This window comes from Athalia rosae, chromosome 3 (genome assembly GCF_917208135.1).
Source record: "Athalia rosae chromosome 3, iyAthRosa1.1, whole genome shotgun sequence".
Taxonomy (NCBI): Eukaryota; Metazoa; Arthropoda; class Insecta; order Hymenoptera; family Athaliidae; genus Athalia; species Athalia rosae.
The window spans coordinates 15,056,085-15,079,634 of record NC_064028.1 but is presented as its reverse complement, the minus strand read 5'-3'; the positions used below and the strand labels follow the sequence as shown (position 1 = coordinate 15,079,634).

The 23,550-nt window shown below is 40.8% G+C and overlaps 6 protein-coding genes across 15 annotated transcripts; 3 read left to right on the top strand and 3 right to left on the bottom strand.

Annotated features, from left to right (window-relative positions):
• The first annotated feature begins 146 nt into the window (after positions 1-146).
• LOC105691808 (ubiquinone biosynthesis monooxygenase COQ6, mitochondrial) lies at positions 147-17,313 on the top strand. 9 transcript variants are annotated; one of them, XM_048652008.1, is made up of 13 exons: positions 147-497; positions 604-794; positions 936-1,175; positions 5,864-5,971; positions 6,053-6,115; positions 6,275-6,585; positions 6,674-6,956; positions 7,486-7,549; positions 7,812-7,933; positions 8,021-8,666; positions 8,746-9,015; positions 9,906-16,630; positions 16,716-17,313. In XM_048652008.1, the coding sequence occupies exons 1-8, from the start codon at positions 299-301 to the stop codon at positions 7,522-7,524; spliced, it is 1,434 nt and encodes a 477-aa protein (XP_048507965.1). In that variant the 5' UTR covers positions 147-298; the 3' UTR covers positions 7,525-7,549; positions 7,812-7,933; positions 8,021-8,666; positions 8,746-9,015; positions 9,906-16,630; positions 16,716-17,313. The 9 variants fall into 9 exon arrangements, 7 of the variants coding, with proteins under 7 accessions (XP_048507965.1, XP_048507966.1, XP_020711443.1 ...); XM_048652009.1 differs by having other exon boundaries at positions 8,003-8,666; XM_020855784.2 differs by having other exon boundaries at positions 7,486-7,743.
• On the bottom strand, positions 1,080-5,482 carry LOC105691969 (transient receptor potential channel pyrexia). Of its 2 annotated transcripts, XM_048651985.1 has the most exons (8): positions 4,977-5,482; positions 4,510-4,882; positions 4,301-4,447; positions 3,933-4,228; positions 3,688-3,870; positions 3,333-3,618; positions 2,878-3,255; positions 1,080-2,772 (listed from the first exon to the last, which is right to left on the bottom strand). In XM_048651985.1, the coding sequence occupies exons 2-8, from the start codon at positions 4,510-4,512 to the stop codon at positions 1,222-1,224; spliced, it is 2,844 nt and encodes a 947-aa protein (XP_048507942.1). In that variant the 5' UTR covers positions 4,513-4,882; positions 4,977-5,482; the 3' UTR covers positions 1,080-1,221. The 2 variants fall into 2 exon arrangements, with proteins under 2 accessions (XP_048507942.1, XP_012266246.2); XM_012410823.3 differs by having other exon boundaries at positions 4,510-5,482.
• LOC105691881 lies at positions 9,022-9,949 on the top strand. The gene has a single exon (XM_012410677.2). It carries the CDS (start codon positions 9,211-9,213, stop codon positions 9,604-9,606), a length of 396 nt encoding a protein of 131 aa, XP_012266100.2. The 5' UTR covers positions 9,022-9,210; the 3' UTR covers positions 9,607-9,949.
• Positions 17,214-18,218, bottom strand: LOC105691880 (39S ribosomal protein L11, mitochondrial). The gene is made up of 3 exons (XM_012410675.2): positions 17,975-18,218; positions 17,639-17,828; positions 17,214-17,562 (listed from the first exon to the last, which is right to left on the bottom strand). The coding sequence occupies exons 1-3, from the start codon at positions 18,107-18,109 to the stop codon at positions 17,297-17,299; spliced, it is 591 nt and encodes a 196-aa protein (XP_012266098.1). The 5' UTR covers positions 18,110-18,218; the 3' UTR covers positions 17,214-17,296.
• Positions 18,166-20,165, top strand: LOC105691877 (transmembrane protein 43 homolog). Its single transcript, XM_012410673.3, has 6 exons — positions 18,166-18,453; positions 18,541-18,723; positions 18,788-19,020; positions 19,077-19,377; positions 19,436-19,641; positions 19,724-20,165. The coding sequence occupies exons 1-6, from the start codon at positions 18,439-18,441 to the stop codon at positions 20,004-20,006; spliced, it is 1,221 nt and encodes a 406-aa protein (XP_012266096.2). The 5' UTR covers positions 18,166-18,438; the 3' UTR covers positions 20,007-20,165.
• A 1,165-nt stretch (positions 20,166-21,330) lies between these two features.
• LOC105691879 lies at positions 21,331-23,218 on the bottom strand. The gene is made up of 3 exons (XM_012410674.3): positions 23,015-23,218; positions 22,111-22,345; positions 21,331-22,023 (listed from the first exon to the last, which is right to left on the bottom strand). Exons 1-3 carry the CDS (start codon positions 23,216-23,218, stop codon positions 21,695-21,697), a joined length of 768 nt encoding a protein of 255 aa, XP_012266097.2. The 3' UTR covers positions 21,331-21,694.
• Positions 23,219-23,550: the final 332 nt, after the last annotated feature.

Here is a 23,550-nt window from a genome sequence, read left to right as displayed (position 1 = left end):
TCTTACATAGGTAAGGACATTACCATGGCAACTACTCCTTGCAACGTGCATCGCATCCACGTTTCTAAGCATTGCCTTGATGAAGAAAGATTGCATATTTGATCAATAAAATGTGAATATTGTTTACGTTGGAATATTGACGAGGTTTAATCGATACCAAGTGTCAGAGATTTCGTAGCTGTGCCTGCTCCACGTGGTACAAGTGTATCATAGAGGTCAGTAGATACAATGCTCTAAAGCTTAAAGCTCGGCGCGAAATAGGCCGGTAGTGACAGATGAAAATCGCCAAGTGTTCGTTATGGCGGGTCTTTGGGTTTTATCAGCTACATCGCGCGTTAGCGTCTTAACGTCGTCGCCCTACAAATACCGAGCGATTGTTTCGAGTTTATACTCAATTTCAAATAACGATTACAGCACATCAAGCGACCCTAAGAAACATTATGACATCGTTATCGCCGGAGGTGGTATGGTCGGAACGACGCTGGCCTGTGCCATAGGTTAGTTTTGACACCACTGATCCAATAGATCTATACACTTTTTACCAGGGTAAGTTTTGCCTAAGTTTGGAGACATTGTTTGAATCCGAACCTGGATCTATTTCAGCCAACAACAGGGTACTAGAGGAAAAACGTGTACTATTGCTTGAAAGTGGAAATAAGCAGAATTATCACGTGCAAAACAAGTACTCAAACAGAGTTGTGGCATTGAATCGACAAACTCGTACACTTTTGTCAAGTATTGGAGCATGGCAACATGTAGAAGCAGTTCGGTATGCACCAGTGAAGAAAATGCAGGTTAATATATTCAGATCTATTATTTTTATTCATTACTAATTGTACATAATTTTTAATCACACTTTTAAGCCAAGCAATAACCACTTATACATAAAGGTATGCGATTCTTGAAAATAATGAAAATCAAACTTGAATGCACAGGTTTGGGACGCCTGCTCAGACGCTATGATCACTTTTGGCGAAGATCATCTTGCTGAAGAATTGGCCTTCATTGTGGAAAATGATTTGCTTCTGTATGCCATTAATCAACAACTATCTGGGAAAGAGTCTGTGGATCTGGTATATGGGGCCAAGGTCGCGGATGTACTGATACCCTCAAAACACTGCCAAAACTCCAGAATAACTCTGCAGGATGGGCAAAGCATTGAGACAAAATTACTGGTAAGATAAATTCAGTCAAGCCAATAATTGATCCAGAAGAGTATCGTTACGTGCTATGCTCCATTTCCTTGATAATCAGTTGTACTTTGCTGGTCAGTGTATCAAGTTGAGCACCAAGTTTACCCGAGCATTTCTTCAGCTCTGCAGCTAGCTCCATTATCTGCTGTCTATTATATTCACTGGTAGATGGAATACTGTGCAGCCTACTCAGCCTAATATCCCCAACTTCCATACTATTTATGCTTCGAGTAGAAGCACACCTCGTTACTTTACCTCGCTGTTTTCTCTTAATTACTAAGTTATAAACTGCCTTTACTAAATCCTTCGGCAGTCGATTGTCCCTTGGGTCGTTGGGGCGAATATGTATTGCGCAGTGGTATGGCGGATGCAACAATAGCGCTCCTTTTCGACACATTTTCACTATCTTAATAGGTGCATAATCCAAGAGTCGTGAAAACAATAGACTCTCCAAGTGCGCTACCAGTTCGGCCCTCCGAATCAACCTTTCTAAGCCAGCGCACCGTTGAAGTTCTTGTATATCCGAAACGGCAAGACCTACCAATAAATTGGTGAGGATCACAGTTACCAGTATCACAAACACTAAAAACATCACATGCATTGTCCCTGGATAATTGATGATGGAATTACTGTCTTGCCAAAACATATCCTCAAATTCTAACTCTCCCGACATCATTACTATGGTTTTTATCAATCCAACAAAAGGATTCTTAAAGGACTTGTAATCCTGATGAATCACAGTAAATCCTAAAGAGAAGCCTATTATCAAACAGGAGTATGCCCCCAGGAACTTGAAAAAGTTAATCGAAACTTGGGTAAACATTTGTATATAGAGACCAAACATTGGGAAACGGCCAACAACTACCATAAGCTCAATCCAGGCCAAAGTTATGCCTAAGGCTGCCACATGATGGGACCAGATGCCGCCTGAACTGATTAAAACAGATCCAGCAGATATAATAACGCTCCACTGCAGCCAATTTTCCCAACGCTTGGCATACCCGGTTATGCCATGTGCTATTTGAAATATTTCCTTGCAAGCAAGTGCACATGTAAATCCAAGCACAGGCCAGCGGAGTAGGTTGCCTAAATTTTCTTTGTGAAAAAAAAACTGTATGAGGATGTAGGCCGTGAACACGCCTGCAAATATGGAGTGAAAAAACAAACTGATCAGAAAGAATTTCCTTATACGTAACCATTTCAAATAGAGGAAACTCTCGCATAAAGGATGCTGTAAGGCATGCCTCTGACCAACGTCTATCAGGCAGAGCAATAGATCCGCCTCACCACGACCTCCAGAAATCAGTGGCTTGAAATCCAATCTCAGTTCGCAGTCGACATCTCCCAATTCATGGTCATGTAGAGAAATCGCTTGATCCAAGTGCCCCAAAAATTTTGGCAGCACATCCGGAGTTCTACGCACGATGAAACTTAGTGCTGAAATTCCACCTATTGTGCGGGCAGTGAGGTCTGCATCATTGGCCAGCAGGAGGAGAACCAGAGATGAATTTTCGTTAAGAGCTGCTATATGTAAAGGAGTGTAACCGTACTTGTCCGGCTTGTTCACATCCGCTCCTGCCTGAACAAATAAATATGGAAAATAAAAACCATACATTCAACGTCGCTGCTGTAGAGAAATTGGAGGGATCAAGTTGCATAGATGGTGAGAACAAATCATAAAAACCTGTATTAGCGCTTTGACCAGTTCACCACCCCTCATAGCCTTAGCAACAGCAGCATGCAAAGGAGTTCTACCATTGTCATCTAACACGTTTACATCATTTGCAGCTTTAATCAGAAGATCCATCGTCTCAGCAGATTGTGCTAAAGCAGCCAAATGGAGCGCTGTCTGACCCCTCGAATTTTTAGCATCCCACTGAGCCTTGTGCTCGAGTAGCAACTTGGTGCATTCTACACTTCCCTCTTCGGCAGCTAAATGCAATGGTGTGGACCTTGTATTTCCAAATTGGACTCTCACTTCTGCACGATGATTGAGGAGAAGACTCACGCAACGTGCTGAGCCTAGACTGGCAGCAACATGGAGTGGTGTTTCCGTATAAACCTAGTAGTTGGAATTAAATGTAGCTGGACAGTAAAATCAATTAATCAGAATATCGTCTGTTGGGTGCATTTTCACACCTGTGGATTGTTGGCAGAGGCCCCTGCTTCAAGCAAAGCTTCGACACAATCTCCAGCGTTGTTCAATACGGCATAGTGGAGCGGACTTTTCACCTCTAAGCCAGCATTCACGTCAGCCCCAGCTTTTATCAGCTGTTTCACCGATCTTACATTTCCAGCAGCAGCTGCACAATGCAAGGGTGTACATCTCTTGCTCGCGTCCCACTCTCCAGGCTTTGCCCCATGCTTCAATAACTCCTCAATAATTTCAACTGACCCCGAAGATGCAGCCAAATGTAGTGGTGTTCTAGATCCAGGCAATAGGTCATCGACTATTGATATCTTCATTTAGTTTATTTTTAACTATTCAACAAACCTGCCATCTCCGTCGCAACTATCGACTCGAGCCCCCTTGGACAAGAGGTGCTTCGCCAGATCAAAATTTCCAAAGAAACAGGATACCAACAAACAAGTGTTCGGCCATTTCGCTATCAGTTCCTCAGGCTCTGCCGCCGCAGCTGCTTCGTTCTCCGCTGCCAATGACGCTTTTCTTATGTATCTGAGGGTAATAAACAATATCGGCAATTATATCATCCAAACGACAATTTTCAAAAAACGTACCCATTGTCAAAACTGGGAGTAGATAGTCTGTGGCTCCTGCAATTACTGTCTGTGACGTCTAGGGTTTTAGTTTTGTGTAGAATTTTACAGAGCTCCTCTCCGTAAAGGCTCGGAATCAAAGAGATTGCGACTTTGCCTGCAGGTAACGTCGACAAAGCTGAAATCATCTCATCCCTCTCCCACAACTGCTGTTGCGACTTAGGACGCTGTCTGGCACAAGAAAAAACGGCCAGCTCCGAGCAATCCTCGGAAGAGATGCTGCCTTGAGACTTGGTATCCCACATTTGTTCCTCATCCTAATGAGTTTCACAACGAATTCAGAATCCTGTACCAAATTTGCTTTTTTTCTTAGATTTTCACCTCCTTACCTTGAAATCGACGAAGGCAGCGGATGAGGTCCCGTTGTTTTCCTCGGGGGCTGGGCTCACTTCGCTCTTAGGGCATCCAGACAGTCGGGCAAACAAACTTAGCCGTCCAGGGCTGGACATCCTTTGTACAGTCTGTACGATCGCCTCCTGAAAGTCGCATTATCCCCATGTGATTAATTTGCTCGAACTTTCTAAATTTCTCGGCTTACCATTTATATAGTATTGTCCGATCGAGCGAGCGGTGAACAATGAAAGAGTCTTGCTACCAGTAGCGTTGTTCTAGACGCAGTCGTAATTTAAACACCTCGCACGCGCGATTCACGATGTTTATGAAGCACATCTGCCATATATTTAGCGCAGTTACCGATCTGTATCCTATTCCACCTTGGACTCACAGAGAACTGATTTTAACTGTTTCATATTTGCTTGGAATCATCGACCGCATTGACATCACATTATCACGTCACTCTGCGGGTGTCTTCATCCTGTAGCAGCTCTTTATCTCGGCATGTATCATTTCCTCGACTTTTGCCGTTCTTATCAATCGTCATGATACATTCGAATATCGTGTTTGTTTCCACTCTGAAAACTCACCGAACATGTATAATATAGCGTAGGTCGGCTCTAATCTATTGTCTCATTGCAATCGTCAATCCGTTTACCAAATAATACGTACATGCATCTAAGGAACTATGTCAAACGGCGAGCGTTTATTTATTTATTTCCATATTATGTTCACTGCTGGAGTCTTTTTGCAATAGGGTAAACGTGACTAACGATCAATTACAAGGAGTTATAAGCGTCATTTTTTTCCTTGCGAGTCCACATAATGTGTGATGAAAGTTCCCGGTCAGAGGAAAAATTCAGAGCATTCATGAAGTAGTACGTGTGTGTATGCAAAAAAATTGTTATTTAAAACTCGATGCGCGGCACAACACCCTGACCACTTCGGAATAGTTTAATATTTATAACTGCGTAGTAGGTATGTGAAGTTAGATCCTTCGAATTGAAGAAGATTCGAAGAACAAGCGGTCTGTTTGAACTTTGAATACGGAATGCAGATTTTTTCTACTTTTCTTTAAAACCCCTCAACAGTTTAGCGGCTTTTCCCGAGTTCCAAGACGAAACCAAAGTTATTTAGAGATATCTTCCCCCCTTCTAATCGAACGAAACCGCTGTACGACCTATTCGTTATTCCCGCGGATTCCTCGCCGTGTTAGCGCCCTGCTGATATTCAGCTCCACGTATGTAGATGTATGCCTATATGTATAATCGTTCGACGTCGGCCCCTTCGTCTATTTGTATTCAACAAATATATAATTTTAATATATATGTCTGATGAAAAATTGTATCGACATGATCGGTCAACATTCTAATCTCCCCACGCTGTAATCTATTTTCGGATATTTCTCAATTCTCCATAGAACTTTCTGGACGACTACTTCTCCGCAGCTTTGAACTTTCAAAGCAGTCGTCTCATGTGTGAATTCCTCCTCGTATCTTAACAACTATAAAACTTGTTGCATGGCACAGTATCCTAATGTAAATAAAAAATATTTTCAGATCGGTGCGGACGGGGTGAATTCATTGGTCCGCAAAAAAATGGGAGTGCAATACGTAGGATGGAATTACGAGCAAATGGGCGTCGTTGCTACTGTACAGCTATCCGAGGTATCGTCGAGGGATATTTACCGAATTTTCAATCAATTATGAAATTTTCACCATTTCTTATTTGAAAACATTCTGTTGTAGCCTACGGAGAACATCGTGGCTTGGCAGAGATTCTTACCGGGTGGACCCGTAGCACTGTTACCGGTAAATCTCAAAATCAAATTTCCAACTGCAATATTGCTGACAATTATACCATAGAACCAAAAAATTATCTGAATATTCGGCCAAGTTCTGTTGATAGTTTCGGAAACGTTTTTTAAAGAGTTCTGAATCGAAGTCTATGTGATATCTAACGGTTTACAGCTCACAGATACCCTAAGCTCTCTGGTCTGGTCCGTATCTACCGTCCAAGCTAAGAAACTGCTCAGCCTTTCAGATGAAGAATTCGTCGACGAGTTGAACGAAGCGCTATGGAAAATGTATCCAAAGGACGGGATGGTAGAAGCCGGCATGCGAGCCCTCGGACAGCTTCTTGAAGGGCTTTCCTTACACAGTGGAGTAACTAGACAACTACAACCCTCCATTGGGGGAATTGTGGAGGGGACTAGAGCTGCGTTTCCTCTTGGTTTTGGGCATGCTGCTTCCTACGTCGGACCAGGAGTAGCACTGGTTGGGTGTGTTTATGAATTGCTTTTCAGATGACATTTGAGTATCGTCCTTCGCTTTTTTTCGTTGTACCTATATCCAAAATCGTCAACATAGGGATGCCGCCCATCGAGTTCATCCTCTGGCGGGACAGGGCGTTAATTTAGGATTTGGAGATGTCACCGCTCTCGTTAAACTCATGACTGAGGCTAGTAGAAATGGAGCTGTACTCGGAGATATGGCTTATTTAAGCCGATACGAAACCCTGCGACAACGACACAACGTCCCTACTATGCTGGCGATCGACGCATTGCATAGATTATACAAAGGTACCGCTGCTCCGATTGTCTTAGCACGAAGCTTGGGACTTCAACTTACAAACGCCTTGCCACCATTGAAGGTAAAGCAATAGAATTGAAAATCAGATAAATCTACCTAGCCTACGGTATCACCAAAGTTATTACGACTTTTTTTTCTCATTCCAATAAATTCCCATACTCCGAATAACGCATCCAGGCGTTCAAAACCTTCGTTATTGTTTCTGCAAGTAAACATAGCGGGAATTTCCCGCTTACAGCCGATCACACGGTCACTGGAAGGGTATCGTAAATATGGGGGGGGGGGGGGGGGGGGGGGGGGTAGCAGCTGGCCTGGAAACCATTGGTTCGTCGAAAGTAGAATTTGCCAGCCGGCATTGTACTGAGAAAGGAAGAATCGGCTAAGGAGAAAGGGAGAAAGAGAGAGAGAATGGTACAATGGGTTCCCGTCAAGGATTCCTCAATGTCCATCTGCTGCAACTGCTTATGAAACCGTTGTTGAGCTTACAATTAGCCAAATTCAGACGTAGATGACCAGATTTTAACGTTCCAAATAGTTGATCATAGTGTTCAAGGATGTATCGTGATGCTTGTTTTTTCTATTTGTTACAGAAGGCTATAATGCAACATGCGTCTGATCGTGCACTTTGAACGAGCGACTTTTTGGATATCCCATGTAAATACATACCTGAATCTAAAGATAATCTTAGCTAAGTTTTTCGTGGAAATCGCAATGACCTACATTACTACCTGAAGTTTATACCCGCTAGTACAAAACGTGCAGTGTATCGCTAATGTTTTCGCCCTCATGTAATTAATAGAGCATTGAACTCTTATTTGGAATTATGACTAAATTAATCGTCAGCGAAAGTACGTAGCTATCACCTTCCTTTTTCATAATCCAGTCTGATTACCAGTGCATACTCGTCAATTCACAGGTATACATGGATGAGAAAAAAAAAAATGGACTACGCAGGTGCGAACAGCAGACACACCGTATTGATGGTTGTACAAGATTTTAATGCCTCGCTATCAACCTGGACATCACGACCTCTGAATGGTAAACTCTGTCGAGACATAACGTATCATTGTAAATTAACTGGCTACTGATTTTATGCTCCACCTAAAGATATATATACTTTGTTAGGTATGTAGTTAACTGCGTATTTGAGTCACCAATGCGACGACGCGAAGTTCTATTTATTTTGTTCAACTGGCTTCGATCAATAAACTCGTTTGGTTTTTCACAATTATTGCCTGTGCATATGGCCAGAGCTGAAGTTTCTTTTGGTTTCAATTAGATATCTTAGAAAACCCTGAGAAAACACAAGAGCTATGCAGGTAGACGATTCAGAAAATTGCTTGGAGGACTGCGACTAATGTTAAATGTACATGAACATGACATGAACCCTTGATGGTTGAATTCCTCTTATTTCTACCGCCATCGAGGAACCGAAAAGTTATAAGACAATTCGCAGGGAAATATTCTCGCTCGACAGCAGATCGGAAACGATACCTAGAAAAAACTTGTAGTTCTTCCGCATTATGCGTCGTTATACAAGGTGAAAATCAATGACGATCTCGAATGCGTCACCTTCATCTTGCGATGCCATCGGTAGAGGGGAGGACGCCCACACGACGACGTAGCGTCTCGATGACGACGCCCAGGACACAGAACCGACTATGGTCTACTTTACTCCGCATCCCAACTTCTATAAATCTCGATCCATCGTTGAGATAGAAGAGTAGAATTCACCTAACTACGATAGTAAAATTTAACGCAAGAACTCCAGGTATGGAATTATTCGAAATTTGCATGAATAAAGAGCTAGACTCGATGAAATCGAGCTGAATATAGGGGACTATTTGCAGCACGTAGCGCGGAGTAACACCGGGTAGACTCCTAGTGTTGCAGCTGGCCTTTGCCGGGGTATATAAACTCCCACCATGGGTCGAACGCGCACATTCCGAGGTCGAAAGCGGCGGGGGCTGTATCGAGCGGAGTTGCTAGTGGTATGGTGAATCATACATCGGTAAATTGAAGAGGGAGAGCTAGGGCTGAATCATCCCGTAACGGAGAAGTCAGTGCGTAGTATCTAGTTCGGGACGAGAGCATCACCAGCGACTCGAAGTTTGATACAGGTTGGTGTGTACTACTACTGTCTTCATTAATTATTCGGCTGAAGAATTAGTAGACGTTTGGAAGTGATTGTCGTTTTAACTGTGCAACTAACGACGAGTACGAGTAACAAGAGCCAAGATACAACTAGTTACGAATCGAAAGCTGCTGAAATAGAGACGCCCACAGGCATAGACATTTGATTATACTAAGTCGAAATGGGGGCCACTTTTAAGCTGAGAGAATTTGACGTGGATCGGCCGAGTCACACAGAAGAATTATCCAACTGGATTCTGAGAGTACGCTCGAAAAAAGTAATTTGTCGCCGAAGCCGTAAACGCAACCTGAGAATGGAGGCTGTCCTCACTTATGCGCTGACAACGGCCGAAAGGGAATTGCGCAGTAAACAGATCCTAAGATTTAATAGGTGGCAGCAGGTCAAGGATAAATTAACCGTCGATCACAAAGATTGTACAAATGGGGAGGACTTTTCAAGCATAGGATATGAAAGACTCGAGGGAAATGTCTGGAAGACGCCGTTGTGTTCAGAACTTAGTAGTTTGGATAGCTTCATGTCAATGTTAAAGGAAATTAAAGTTCCCCTGCAAAGATGATTCAACGGGAAGTGCTCATTGGACACACATTATGAAGCCAATCTCTAGCATGACTGCATCTATACTTTTCATGATTGTATAAAAGCCAATTAGTTCTCAAAACCTCCAATACACAAATTGGAATGAGACTTTAAGTAAGAGGGCCTTGTCTAAGGAGATCCGAGAGCAGAGAATAGAAGAGCCTAGGAAGGCGAACATAACTCCATCTTACTTTCCCGTACTTAACAGTACTCAGCAAAAGAAGAGAATGATCCAAGCTGAAATGTTCCTGTGTATATCTGGATATTTTTTAATTGCAGTCTCTCCGTTTGAGATGACAATGGAATGGAGGGCAGAGATGGCCGGGGCCAATGGCGGCTGGAGGATGCGGAAGCGGAAGACCTGAGGCCATTTGGCAGCTCTCTGCCAATCGGCGGTTTGGTTTGTAGATCGTATCAAAACCAAAATCTTTTCTTTGCACCAAACATTATAGAATCCCTTTACAATATTTTGGATCAAATTGATTAGGAGCAATGAAGATGATTTCCAAAGGTTATCGGATTCTAATTCACAGTTAGGAGTTTGATTTTAAATATTCAAATTGTTTCTTTGGAATAGAGAAATTTATGACAAACCCTAGTGAACTATGAAAGAAACGATTTAATCATGCGCGTGTTGAAGATATTTCATTTAGATGGAATTTAGTTCTACAAAAAATTACTGTAATCATAGGTATAGAATCTGTTCATATTGAATTTTTTCTGTACACATAACGATATATTTTATTGATTATTGATGGAGATTCAAAGACTTGGATGAAAGTATCCAAAGACAAAAAAAATAAAGATATTTACAAAAAACTACATTATTTTGATTTGGTCACGATATTCTCTATATGTTGTGCTATTAATTCCGTAAATCCTTTTCAGTATGCCAATTCGCCCCTGAAAATTCTGTTGCAAGCTAACGATCGAAACAAAGATCATTTGGGCTGTCAGCGTGTCTCGCCGAACTTAGAAAGAGAGGCAAGCGAACGAGCCTTTGGCGGCAAGTGGCGGGCTGTGCTGTAAAACAAAAAACGGAAAGTGGAAGTCTGTGTTTTTAGACAGCCACAACGTAGCCTGGCTGATATTACATGTCAAATATGGCACGCCGACACTCACTCTCTCCTCAGAAAAGAGGCCTCATCTCGCGATATGTCATCTTTTGTTCAGGCAGAGAACTAGGCAAAAGTTCCAGCGGTGAGCTGTCTTTTTTTACCCCCTCCCCACTCCGGAAATATGATATTTTCTCAGGTCTGGCTGGGAACAAGGACAGAAACAGAAGTTGAATAGGGTTCATTTACTACTCACGGGTTCATCCCATACAGCATTGCACACCGCCGATCACCCTGCTGCGCCAAACATAGAAAACCTCGTCATGCCGCAGTTGTTAAGGAATACGCTGGTTCCAATACCTTACTAGGATAGAAAAAGTGCCAGGTATGGGAGTGTATACCAACGCTAAGTGTATCTCCTATATTTATTAACCAGTCTTGTAGATTGCTTATGGAGGAAGGTATCACTACATTAAGGGTCTGTCTAGAATGTCATAACTTATGGGAAATATGTTTTGTGGTCAAGAAATCTGAGCACTCTATAAATTGAAAAATACGTTTGTTACCTCGGCGACTTTGGAAGATGCAAGCCCAGTTAGGGCTAGGAATAATAGTGTTTTCGCAGATTCGAACCGAAGAAGCACTGCTTGATTCTCTACCTGGATGAATATCGATTTATCAATAACACACGGGGTGCACCAGATAGAGATGTTGCTGTTACATGCGCAAACTGTGTGAGTGAGGTTGCAGAGAAATGGAGAATTACCGTGATGATGTGATACATTGCAAGCAAAGGAATGAGAGCAATATACAGAGGTACTGATTCTTCAAAAAGCGTTTCTCAACTTTTCTTGACCGCAGTAGTTGTGCGAGAATTTCGTATTATATGAGACGCGTGGTACACAAGGAGCTTGAATGGAGGAACAGAGTCAAGTAGTGCATTGAGAGATCTGGTCATAAGCCAGGATAATCGATCCTGTTCTTGTTTTTGTTCTTGTCGTTGTTTTGAGCCACAGAACTCCCAGCGGATCACAAGATGTTCAGATTATCTGAGGATCCTGAAAGAAATTCTTCCATTCCATCAACTGGACCAAAACTGATTTGGCGTTCATTATCGGATTCATAAGAGAGATGCCAAGACTGGCAACCGTAAGCTAGCAACCTTGTCCAAATCCAAGAAAGCAGGTCTGTAATTAGTAAATTTCATCTGTGACTGGTAAACCAAAAACTAGTGTACACATATAGTCTACCGCCAACTCCAGATTGTTGCAACTGACAATGAGCAGCAATAGCGTACTATCAGCAAGATTCTTACAAGTTACACCGAGGTGCACAGAAATTGAAAAATGGTAACGCTCACTGATTAATGGACATCTTTGATATGGCACGCAGTGTATCATAATTAACATGACCTGTTATTAGAAGTAAATGGGGGGCAGCGGGGGGCTCACGAAACCTTTTACTTTGAGCTGTAGGATTGCGAGCTTCATGAAGATGGAACATATCAGGCGAGACACGGAATTATTCGACTTGTTTGGATCCAAAGCGAATGTTATTGCCTTGTGGTACATGGGAGAATAGTGGCAGAAAATTCGGCGAGCGCTATTAAAATTTCGAACTTCATTGGAGCCGGCTTTTGTTGGATCGTAATCGAGGTAAAAGGTCAATGATCGGTTGCAATATTTATATGATGGAGTATACTTTGCGGTGAGAGGAGGGGGAGGAGGGAGCAGCCAAGGTGATAATTCTTAGCTACAGCAAGGCAATCACGTTAGTCGAATGACCCTGGGTGCGGATTTGGTGGAGTGTCTATCGTAAGCGGACTCCTAACGTGTAGCGAGGTAACAGATGAATCGATATCGTTGCTCAGGACTCATTTCGTGACCATTATCCTTCTAAGTATTTTGTGAGGGCAGGGGGGAAATCGGGAAGTCACTATTATCATTTTGAGCTACAGGCATGCCGAAAGCTGGTGTGGATGTCGGAGTTCCAGTACTTTGGTAGATTGCCGAATGCATTTTTGACGAGGTAATGTGATAAATTCTGGATAGAACGTTCATCCTCACAAAAATAGGAACGCCAGTCCGAAAAAGTGAATGAAAAACGATATTGCCCAAAGTTTACAAACTGACAGAGTATCAGGTAAAGAAACGTTTCCTACTTAACCGTCTGAATGTCGGAAAACATAGGTAATACACCCATACAACATTAACGTAATTTCTCACTCAGAACTTACTAGTGAAAATTAGTACGAAAGAAATTTGGATTGTCCACAACAAAGCTTGGCGATGGGGGGGAGAGGGGAACAGCAAAATATTTGATTTTTTTCTAGAAAGCCCAACCAGATTACGGCCGAATCTTCCTCCCACTGGCATGATGTGTTAACGCTTTGCGACTTGGCATAAATTCCCATGATATGCAAATGCCCATACTCGCGTAATAGTAGCAAGTCTATAATCCCCTAGGATGTTGGTGAAGTGGAATAATAGTTGTGGTGAAGATGGATCGGTTATGCGTCTAAATTCGCATGCAGTTTTGTGAGCAAGTCTTCCAAAAGCAATGTGTCAAAGTATGTCGCTGTGCGGATTATTGTTTCTGTTAAATATTTAAATAGCACCAGGACTTGGCAAAGTAAAAATTCTCACTCACCGGACGACTGTTCAAAATCGTGGCGTAATGTTTTGTGTATAATATGATGGTATTGCTCCTGGCAACTAATGCAACCTGCAGGAATAATGACGGGGTATACAACACACAACTTGACATGTCACAACGCGACACCCAATTTGCAATGATCCGCTGCTGTAATGGACCTTAAATATGATTGGATTTCAAGCCGCATAGAGTTTAGGCAGAGTGTTAGGTGAGTGACCTAAAATGTATAAAATGTTCTGATTGATGAAATACCTAGGCTTTTGTGCTTCGTACAAGATGCCTAGGTCCAGAACTTCATAGCATGGCACAAAAGTGCATACCTACATAATTTAAAACATTCGAAAAATTACACTTGTTACCATGCGATTATTTTATATCATTACATATCACATCATGTATATTTGTATCACTTCCAAATGACATGAATAAATCATAACCGTTGGGGCAGGGGCGAGGGAGGAGTGGTTGAGAGTTAGAGATTTAACTTTTTTCTCTGTAGGTCAGATTCATTTCAGATGACATATTGACATGGCGATTGAAAGAACCAAAGCTAAATGCTTACGAATTGTTCAGATGGAGTTATGAATTTATAATCAATTAGCTATTAGCTGCCCACATCAAGGTATTTCTAGAGATTTGGAAAATGTTTAAGCTGTTTGCAGTGAATCGGCAAGGAACCTTCGATCTATCTAAAAGAAAGTAATCAAAACTTGATCACGTTTGTTGCTAAAATATGCCGCTCAATGTGGATTGGGGTGATGTCTCACAGGATACACGAAACCAATTTGTTTTCACAAACATCATCTGTGGTATTGTAAGAGGATGTCACGTCGCATCATTGCTGTAATATGCATGCTTTATTAATTCAACAATCTTTGTGTATAAGCGCTCGCACTGGTTGGTATATTGCTTACTCTGAGTCTCCGTAGTAAAAACTATACTGAATCAACAGACCCTATGTTAAGATAAATTGAACGAAAAAATCTGGAAAGTTTTCCATGTCTGAAAGGCCCCATATTCTCAAACGTATGGTGAATGAAGAAGATAGGCCTAAGCAATATGATGAGAATTGAGCAATGAGTATAAATTTTGGAAAATTCAGGTAAAAGTTCATCTTATTATAACTAGAAATTGTCTGACGCTTTAAACCGTAAGCTTGGCTATACTTGGAAGCAATCAGCAAGACACGCGTTAAGCGGCAGGCATCTCTCGTACTTCCCCAAATATGCTAATTAAGTTTTCTAGAATCTGTATTTGGAATATGGAGACCTGAATCCTTGACACTAGGCATGAGTTGGTGGTTGTAGACATCTCTCACTTGGTCAGATATGAATGAGGGACGAATTGGCAGGCTGAATTGAAAGATAGATCCCATGTCGACTTTGCATCCGTTGAGCTCACCGATTCGATTTGTAATCCTATAAATCTGCATCACATCTATTCGCTATGGTTTCATTGCTTTACTGACTCGACAAGGCTGACTGGTTGTTCTGGCTTATTATATCAATATGTTCCGGCGTACACATAATATAGAAGAGATTAACTAAACCCAGAAGAAAGAAGAAAATGGATGTATGTACATGCTGTTGAGCAACGAAGATGACACCATGGAAAGTGGATGCTGCCATGAGAAGAGGATGCCATCATGAGAAGAGATTACCGCTATGTGAAGAAGATGCTGCCATAAGAAGTGGATGCCACTATGGGCAGAGGATACAGCCATGTGAAGATGATGCCGCCATGAGAAGAGATTACTGCTACGTAAAGAAGATGCCGCCTTTGAGAAGAGAATGTTGCCATGGAAAGATAATACCGCCATGAGAAGTAGATGCCGCTATGGACAGAAGTTGCAGATATGTCAAGATGATGCCACATATGAAGGAAATGCCCCATGCAAAGAGGATGCCGCCATAAGAAGAAGACTCCCAATGGGAAGAGGATACCGCTATGCGAAGAGGATGCCGCTATGTGAAGAGGAAGCCGCCATGAGAAGAGGATGACACTATGTGAAAAGGATGCCCCATGAGAAGAGGATACCGCTATGTGAAGAGGATGGCGTCATGAGAAGGGGATACTGCTATGTGAAGAGGATGCCACCATGTGAAGAGGATCACGCCACGAGAAGAGGATGTCCCATGAGAAGAGGATACCGCTATGTGAAGAGGATGCCGTCGTGAGAAGAGGATGTCACCATGTGAAGAGGAAGCCGCCATGAGAAGAGGATGACACTATGTGAAAAGGATGCCCCATGAGAAGAGGATACCGCTATGTGGAGAGGATGCCCCATGAGAAGAGGATACCGCTATGTGGAGAGGATGCCGTCGTGAGAAGGAGATACTGCTATGTGAAGAGGAAGCCGCCACGAGAAGAGGATGCCGCTATGTGAAGAGGATGCTGCCATCAGAAGAGGATACTGCTATGTGAAGAGGATACTGCTATGTGAAGAGGATGCCACCGTGAGAAGAGGATACTGCTATGAGAAGAGGATACCGCCATGAGGAGAGAATGCCACCATGAGGAAGGATGCTGCCATGGTACAGGGACTTTGCCATGAGAACAGGACGCCGCCATGAGAAGAGGATACTGCTATGAGAAGAGGATACCGCCATGAGGAGGGAATGCCACCATGGAAGAAGGATGCCGCCATGGTACAGGGACTTTGCCATGAGAAGAGGACGCCGCCATGAGAAGAGGATACTGCTATGAGAAGAGGATACCGCCATGAGGAGGGAATGCCACCATGGAAGAAGGATGCCGCCATGGTACAGGGACTTTGCCATGAGAAGAGGACGCAGCCATAAGAAGAGAATGCCCCCATGGGAAGAGGATGCAGCCATAAGAAGAGAATGCCCCCATGGGATGAGGACACTGTCATGGAAAGAGCATTTTGTGTTAACAGGATGGATTAATCTGCCAAGAAAAGAGTGGGCTATTGCAAGAAAAGGATGCATCGGAGGGCTTTGCTGAGAGAAGAGGACGTTGTACAGAGAAGCAGATCTGGACATCAAAGTCACGGAAATATCGTCAGCAAGTAATTGAAACTTTTCGAGTTCAATCCCTTAAATTCCTCAGGAATTTTATAGTATTATGGTCCATCCGTTGTAGATAATATGCTAAATCGAAAATGGATCAAGTATCATACCTGCTAATCGACATGGTAATTGATTAAATGAGAAAACGAACTCGAATCTCAGCAGTAGCAGTGGGGTAAACTCATGTTTTTAATAAACGGAAAATTCTCGGGTCATCGTAGCAGAGTTCCAGCACAAACGCCTACTTTTGCCAAAAAAACAGGTGTGTGTTTCTGAACAATGCTTCATATTTAAAAATGATTTATTTAGTAAAATTTTCATACCATTGTTGAATGTCATTCTTGCAGATCTTGTTCGATCCAAGGTAAACTCATAGTCTGTCTGCAGTTACCAATCTCGAGGGATATCGGACTGCTAAGCTAAGTTGTTATTAACCTTCGTTGGACTTGAGGGCTACCTACGAACAATATTCATTGTAATGTTAGTAGTTTACTATTGAACTTCACAATTTTGCTATCGGATCATTCTCTTGTATCGAAGTATTGTTTGTCAACAATTTTTTCAGATAATAATTGAGTAAAAATATAAACTGAATTACTTCAATTATCATTGAGAATGTTTTTTCGATTATGACATACTTATATATATGTATACATGTATATTTGAATACAATATACCTGAGTAAACCGCCTCTACATCTATTACATTCTCCTTCATGTTTAGATTTAGAAAGTAACAGAATGCGACTTAATTAGTCGAGATATGGTTGATATATTAGTACAATCCTGAAGGTGGGGGAAGAATAAGGACAGAAGAAAGTGGCAAATATTTGTACAGTCCGAAAATTCATGTCATATTTTTTATTTAATATATGTATAATATCTACAAGATGTATGATTGGCGTGTACCCTAGAATCAATACAATATTTTATGATGTTCGAAGCATTCTGGCATTCTTTTTCTCTAGTAATTCCTGTTTCTGCGCTTCGACAACTAGTTTACGCTCTTCCAAGAATTGATGATATTCCTTGGGATCATAATCCCTGACTACTTGAATTCCACAACTGCGCGCTATTCCAACCAGCATATTGCAAATTCCTTGCAAGTTCATTAGAGCCAAAGGAGGATCCTCCGACTTGATCTTTGCAATTTCGTAAAGGTGCTTCAATGTTATTTTACCAGCCACTTCAAGCTCTGGAATAATGTAAATGATATATTAAGCAAGAAGGTCAAAAATACCAATGAAAAAAATGACAGTGAAACTACTAACTAGAATGCATAGCACCACGCTGGATACCAGCGGCTTGTTTGAGAAAATAGGTTGTCAGTGGCTGGTGGATTACCAGTTCATAGTTCCGATCAGAGGTCACATGAACTCGGCATGGAAGAGGAATGCCTTCTTTTATGTCTTTTGTTTTCTCATTGAATTCCTTGCAAAATGCCGCAATGTTTATGTTCCGCTGCAAAGAAGTAAGATAAGTTGATGATTATCATTCAAGATATGTCTAATATGGGTAGAATTACTTTTTCTCAAAAGATATTATCTGAACTAGAACGAAACTAAAAGATGGGAATATCAAGCCAAAATACATGGGAATTACCTAACCTGTCCTAGCACGGGTCCTAGGGGTGGCCCCGCCATAGCCATACCAGCTGGAATGTTGGTTCTTAATTTAGAAGAATGATCGACTTTCGCCACGATTTTCCTCATAGACTTCAATTTAATTCCTGCCTTCGACATTTTCGAACGATTCAAAAAAATTGATTGTTGACTTATAATTTCTCCTGACAGATGATTTGGGATTTCGCGTTGTAGCTGGGCAGTCGCCACTGAAAATATCGTCTGTAGCGGAGCGCTTCAGTCAACGGCTCTGCCAAACAGAATCTTCGCGAACTATTTTTGACATACAAAGTATAAAGAAAAAAAACCCATGAAAACCGTGAAAATAATTCGCAAAGATTCAATCGTGTCAATAATGTATTACAGTATTATCAAGAATTCTATTTTTGAATTATCATCATCAACCTCCCGAGCGTGATGTCCGAGTCAATGATAACAGCCAGAATATAATGTATCGAACAAATGTGAGAGACTCAAAAACACAACCTCTCAATTTTCTGATTCTAATTCATTTGAAAGAGTTGCTGCTAAATATTCTTATACCTTGACAGAATGGGCAAATACGAAGAGGCGATGCGGACGATCTTCGGCAAGATAGATCGGCCAGTGTACGGCAAGCTGGTCCCATTCATACACCGATGACTGTTGCTGAACAATTCAAGGAATCCTGGCTGACCGCTATAATTGGATCAATACTTTTCGCTGCAGGAATGTTGCTGCTCTTCTGGAATGAGGTATCACCTATTAGAATTTTCTTCATCTAGGCTTCATGTCTCAAATTTCATCTCTTATTCATAGGGTCGTGCAGTTCGAACGGCACACTCATTAGATGAAGCTTTACATAATGTAGTACCGTTAATGAACACAAAACACGTATTATCAGAAAACGAAGGCAGGTTGGTGCATTTTTACGGACCTCTCAAAATATTAGAACCTTTGACGGAACCAGACTATGGAATTGTAATAGCGAGTGTCAAGCTGAAAAGACGAGTCCAGATGTATCAGTGGATTGAGATTGAGGAGGAACGTAGGTGAGTTTATTAACTAATGTTTCAGCTTCCAATTAACGTTATTTGAATTTTGTTAGCTTCGGGGGTGTGACTGAAGATGAAAAGCACTATTACTACACTATGGAATGGAAAGACAAGCTGGTAGATTCTGACCAATTCTACATCAGGACAGGGCATCACAATCCCAAAGTCATGCCTGTGAAAAGTCAGGTTCAAATTGCTAATGAGATCCGAATCGGAGCTTTAACTCTTGGGGAAGAACTGAAAAAAAAGTTTAACGACTTCGTTGAAGTAACCAGTGATGAAAGGCCTGAACGGAAAGACATAAAACTACACTCTGGTCTTTACTATCACAGCGCAGACTTATGGAATCCCCAGGTAATAACAAACAACTCAATTATGATAATGATGAAATAAAATTCTATCAAAAAAACAGATTGGGGACATCAGAATTCAGTTCTCTTACGCTGGAAAGGGTGGAGACGTTTATTCTGTTGTTGGAATGCAAGTTAATGGCGTTATAGTCCCATACATGACAACTCATGGGGAAGAAATTTTGCTACAAAGAAAGGATAGGATTCCCGTTGACCAAATGTTCCACCTGGAACACGTCCACAACTATTGGCGCACTTGGGCAATAAGGTCAGTTACATTTGTATTTCTGAGTTTGGAATGCTTAAAATTCAGAGAACACTACAATAAATGCGTTCGTTGTTGTCTCTAGAGGTCTTGGGTGGCTGGTGCTCTTCCTGGCAGCTACTTGCCTCGCCAATATAATTCGTACTCTTGTTTTGAATTCTACATTTTTGTGCGGCGTTATTGCTATTGAATCTGTGAATATCTCAGTCTCAATGTCCATCAGTTTGTTAGTCATCGGTTTTGCTTGGGTCTGGTATAGACCCATCATCGGATTATGCCTCGCCCTTGCTTCCATTGTGCCATTTGTCTACTCTACAATTGTTTCCGGACACCAAGGACAACAGCGTGACAATTACAGAAGACTCTAAATGACAGTTCTGTGCATTACATAACAAGTAATCAGAAGTAATCCATGATACTTAGTAAGTGGATTTGTTTCTCAGTTTGTGATAACGTTAAACATAGTGTGCTGTGTGATTATCGTGTTTCATCAATTCTTTTCATAGTATTAAAGTCTGTCAAAATAACGACAATACCTCATCCTCTTTAATACGGATAAAGATAGATGCACTCCCCAGCTTCTGGAGTTATGAGAATGAAGGTGGAGGATAATTCGATTCATTGAAGCGAAAGCACATTGTTTTCCGTATGGTTTGACCGATAATGTGTACACACAGCTACGCATACGATGTTGTAGCAGTGAGGGGGTTTCTAAAACCGAGAAAATCGAAATTGAAAACGGTACGCCGCTTGTGTTATAACATTGTGGTGCTTCCAAATTATTACATGTAAATGTATTGTGTTTAGTGAATTACGTGTGCGCGTATAATGTCGTCTATGGGTTTAATAGTCGAGTAGGCGTCTTTCGCGTATTTGTGACACATCCACTTAACGTGGTGAGTATAATTGAACACTAACGAAACACTTGCGGTAGTTGGAGAAATTAGCGTATGAATTATTTGTCTGAAGTTTAGGGTTTCAGGTTGCACCGGACGTCGTTATAACTCGTTATACGAATGAGAATTTAAAAAATTTCAAGCCCCTGTGTTGACCCATTGTTGACCAGAAAGATTTTCATCAAGCCAAGAAAATCGTTGTTACGGAAGCATTTTAAATTCGTAATAACCGCTTTAAACCGCATTATAGCAACCGACGAATCCCACTTTAAACTTGTCAAACAATTCTACGTAGTCGTTCATGTGGATTACAGTCACGCAATTACGTCAAATTATTTTGACTCACAGCCGCGCCTAACGGGGAGCTCCTACCAGTGTGTAAATTGTTCTCACAGGTCATAGAAAATAACAAAATGAACCAAAAGCAGGGGGATCTTTTATTTAGAATCTCTGGATTTGTATTTATTTTTTGAGCCGAGGAAATGGTTCTTTATAAATGTGTCCCAAAAACTTTCAAAGCTTAGAGCAGCCAAGTAAAAGTGCATCATTGATCATCGCTCCAAGAGGAGATTGTGTGAGTTTAATGGTACGGAGCTCGAGTTTAGAATAGTTGGGAGTATGGGAGGGGGTTAATTGTCGAATTAACCTCAATTATTATTGAACCCTTCGTTCTTCCTTTTGGATTTTCTCCCCACCACATAACAGATACGTGTATGCAGAACTGAGCTGGCTGGTTTTCAGACGTCTTATAATTTGAAATTGATATGCAGATATGGTATTGACATAAAACAACACATTAATTGTAGAATCACATTTATTTTCAATAGAATCTATGATAATATCAACGTAGATATGTTCTTGTTTTCAAACATACATATATACTTTAAGGACAACTAACAATTTTTCTCTCTTTATATACATTTAATATACCTATATTTCTGTATTTTTAAATAACGAGTCTAAATTTTAAATTGTCATATTGTCATCATGGATTATAATATTATTTTATACCAAGCTCAACAAGCAATATATCTGTATATAATATTCATATTTGAACAAAAAACATTTTCAGCGCACATTCAGTTTTGTTTATCACAAAAATAATTATACACATACCTATGGTTACGTTATGTTTTGCATTGCAAATCATAATTTATAATCTATATTTCAAATGTGCCGCTCTTCATTTGAGATATTAAAGCAACTAAAACAGCATTCATCATCCAACTAGAGATTTTCATTCTAAACCTGCTTGCAGAATTTCTGCAAGTCTTCTGTACACTACGGATTTTCAATTTATTCCTTTCGAGCAAATTATGAACACCATTTGCATCGCTGCTCTGGAGACTTTGCTCACGTGATAAAAGTATGGAATATAATTGATTATCAGTAGTTGTAGAGCAAAACGTCAAGACCATATGTGATCCAACCGCCTTCATGACCTGCACCTTTCCCACAAACTGGGTGTAGTTGCTGCTCAATAAAGTGCCTGCAGAGCAAATTGTTCTGTTACAATCAGGTGAGTAAAAAAAATAAACAAATAAAGAATCAGAACGAATGATATCATAATCATTACCATTTTGCAGTTCCCTCGAGTCCCAAAATCCAGGTCCATCAAAGGGATCAGGTATCCTGAAAAAGTATTCCAGGTTGCCAGCTTCTTCGGTCCAAAGTAATCTGAGTCTACCTCGGTTGGCGGATTGAATTGTGACTATAGGACAGCTGTTGACGACATAATGGCCACTTATCGTTGCTCTGTGAGGGTCCACCTTGTGTTTAATAACTTCCATGACGTACCATTTTTCCATTATCTGTATTTGGATTTCAAAAATGTGATCACTTTGTTTTCATTTACTTTTCTCTTATCGTGGTCATTACCAGCCCAGGCAATTTGACGGCATTATGGAGAGGAAAGAGAAGATCAACAGTTTTGGGGTGAAAAAAGGCTTAAAGGATAAAAGGAAAAAAGTTTCAAAAGGAAATAAGAAGCTTATCTATACACACTGTTTGACTATGGATTTATAAAATGCTGCGCTAGATGGGAGAGGAGAATGGGGTGAATATACGTCTATCTGAAAAACGGCAAGCCAGAGGGATGAAATTCCAATGCGAAATAGCTATAAATAGCTTCTAAAGATTCAATAATTCGCAAAACAGGAATATTAGCCAGGCTTTATTACTGTTTGGCATTGCAGAGGACACATGATTAAATCATTTAATAAAGTCAACGCAGTCACGTCGTTAATTGTAAGCAGCACAATGACCATTGTACGTACGCAGACGCGCAGATAGTTTTTTACGAACCTGAATTAGCAATTTTAAATTATACAGCTATAGATAATGTGATTTAAAATACTTGAATGATTAATTCAGATGAGATGCTGATTTAAATCACGAAGTCTCACGTGTACTGGGTGGGACAAGAAGAAGAATATTCGGAATCAGTGTAATGCTGTAAATAAATAATTTTTATCATTTACTTCTTCCAGATCTAGCGATGATTGCGGCTGTAGATCAGGACAGTACATTTTCCTTGTCGGTGAATTCAAGTCAGTATTATCTGACCAAGAATTTGAAGAATTAGTTGGTTCTACCAGTAAGCAAACTAAGGCAATAATTATCCAGAATGTGTTACAAACTGCAGAGACGCAGTTATCGTCATTACTCATATTCGATTTATTCATCTCTTTCTGTCTTTGTACGATTTGCTTATTTTCAATGGTAGTGATACGCTAACATCTTAAATATTCGATTAACACTTATTATTACAAGGTTTTAGAAAAGAGAATAAATAAAATTAACTTTGGCAAAATTATTCAACTCATTATCGGTTTAATTAGTGTTCACTTATTATTTACACTGTACCAAATGACTCTTTGCACAAAAAATTTATAACGATTTACTAATTTTCACCAGGTAGGGTTTAAAAATTCAATTTATACGTCAATTTAATTTTTCAAAACGTTGCATTGTGAACTATTTTATTTTGAAAACGTGCTTTTTTAAAAATAAAGTA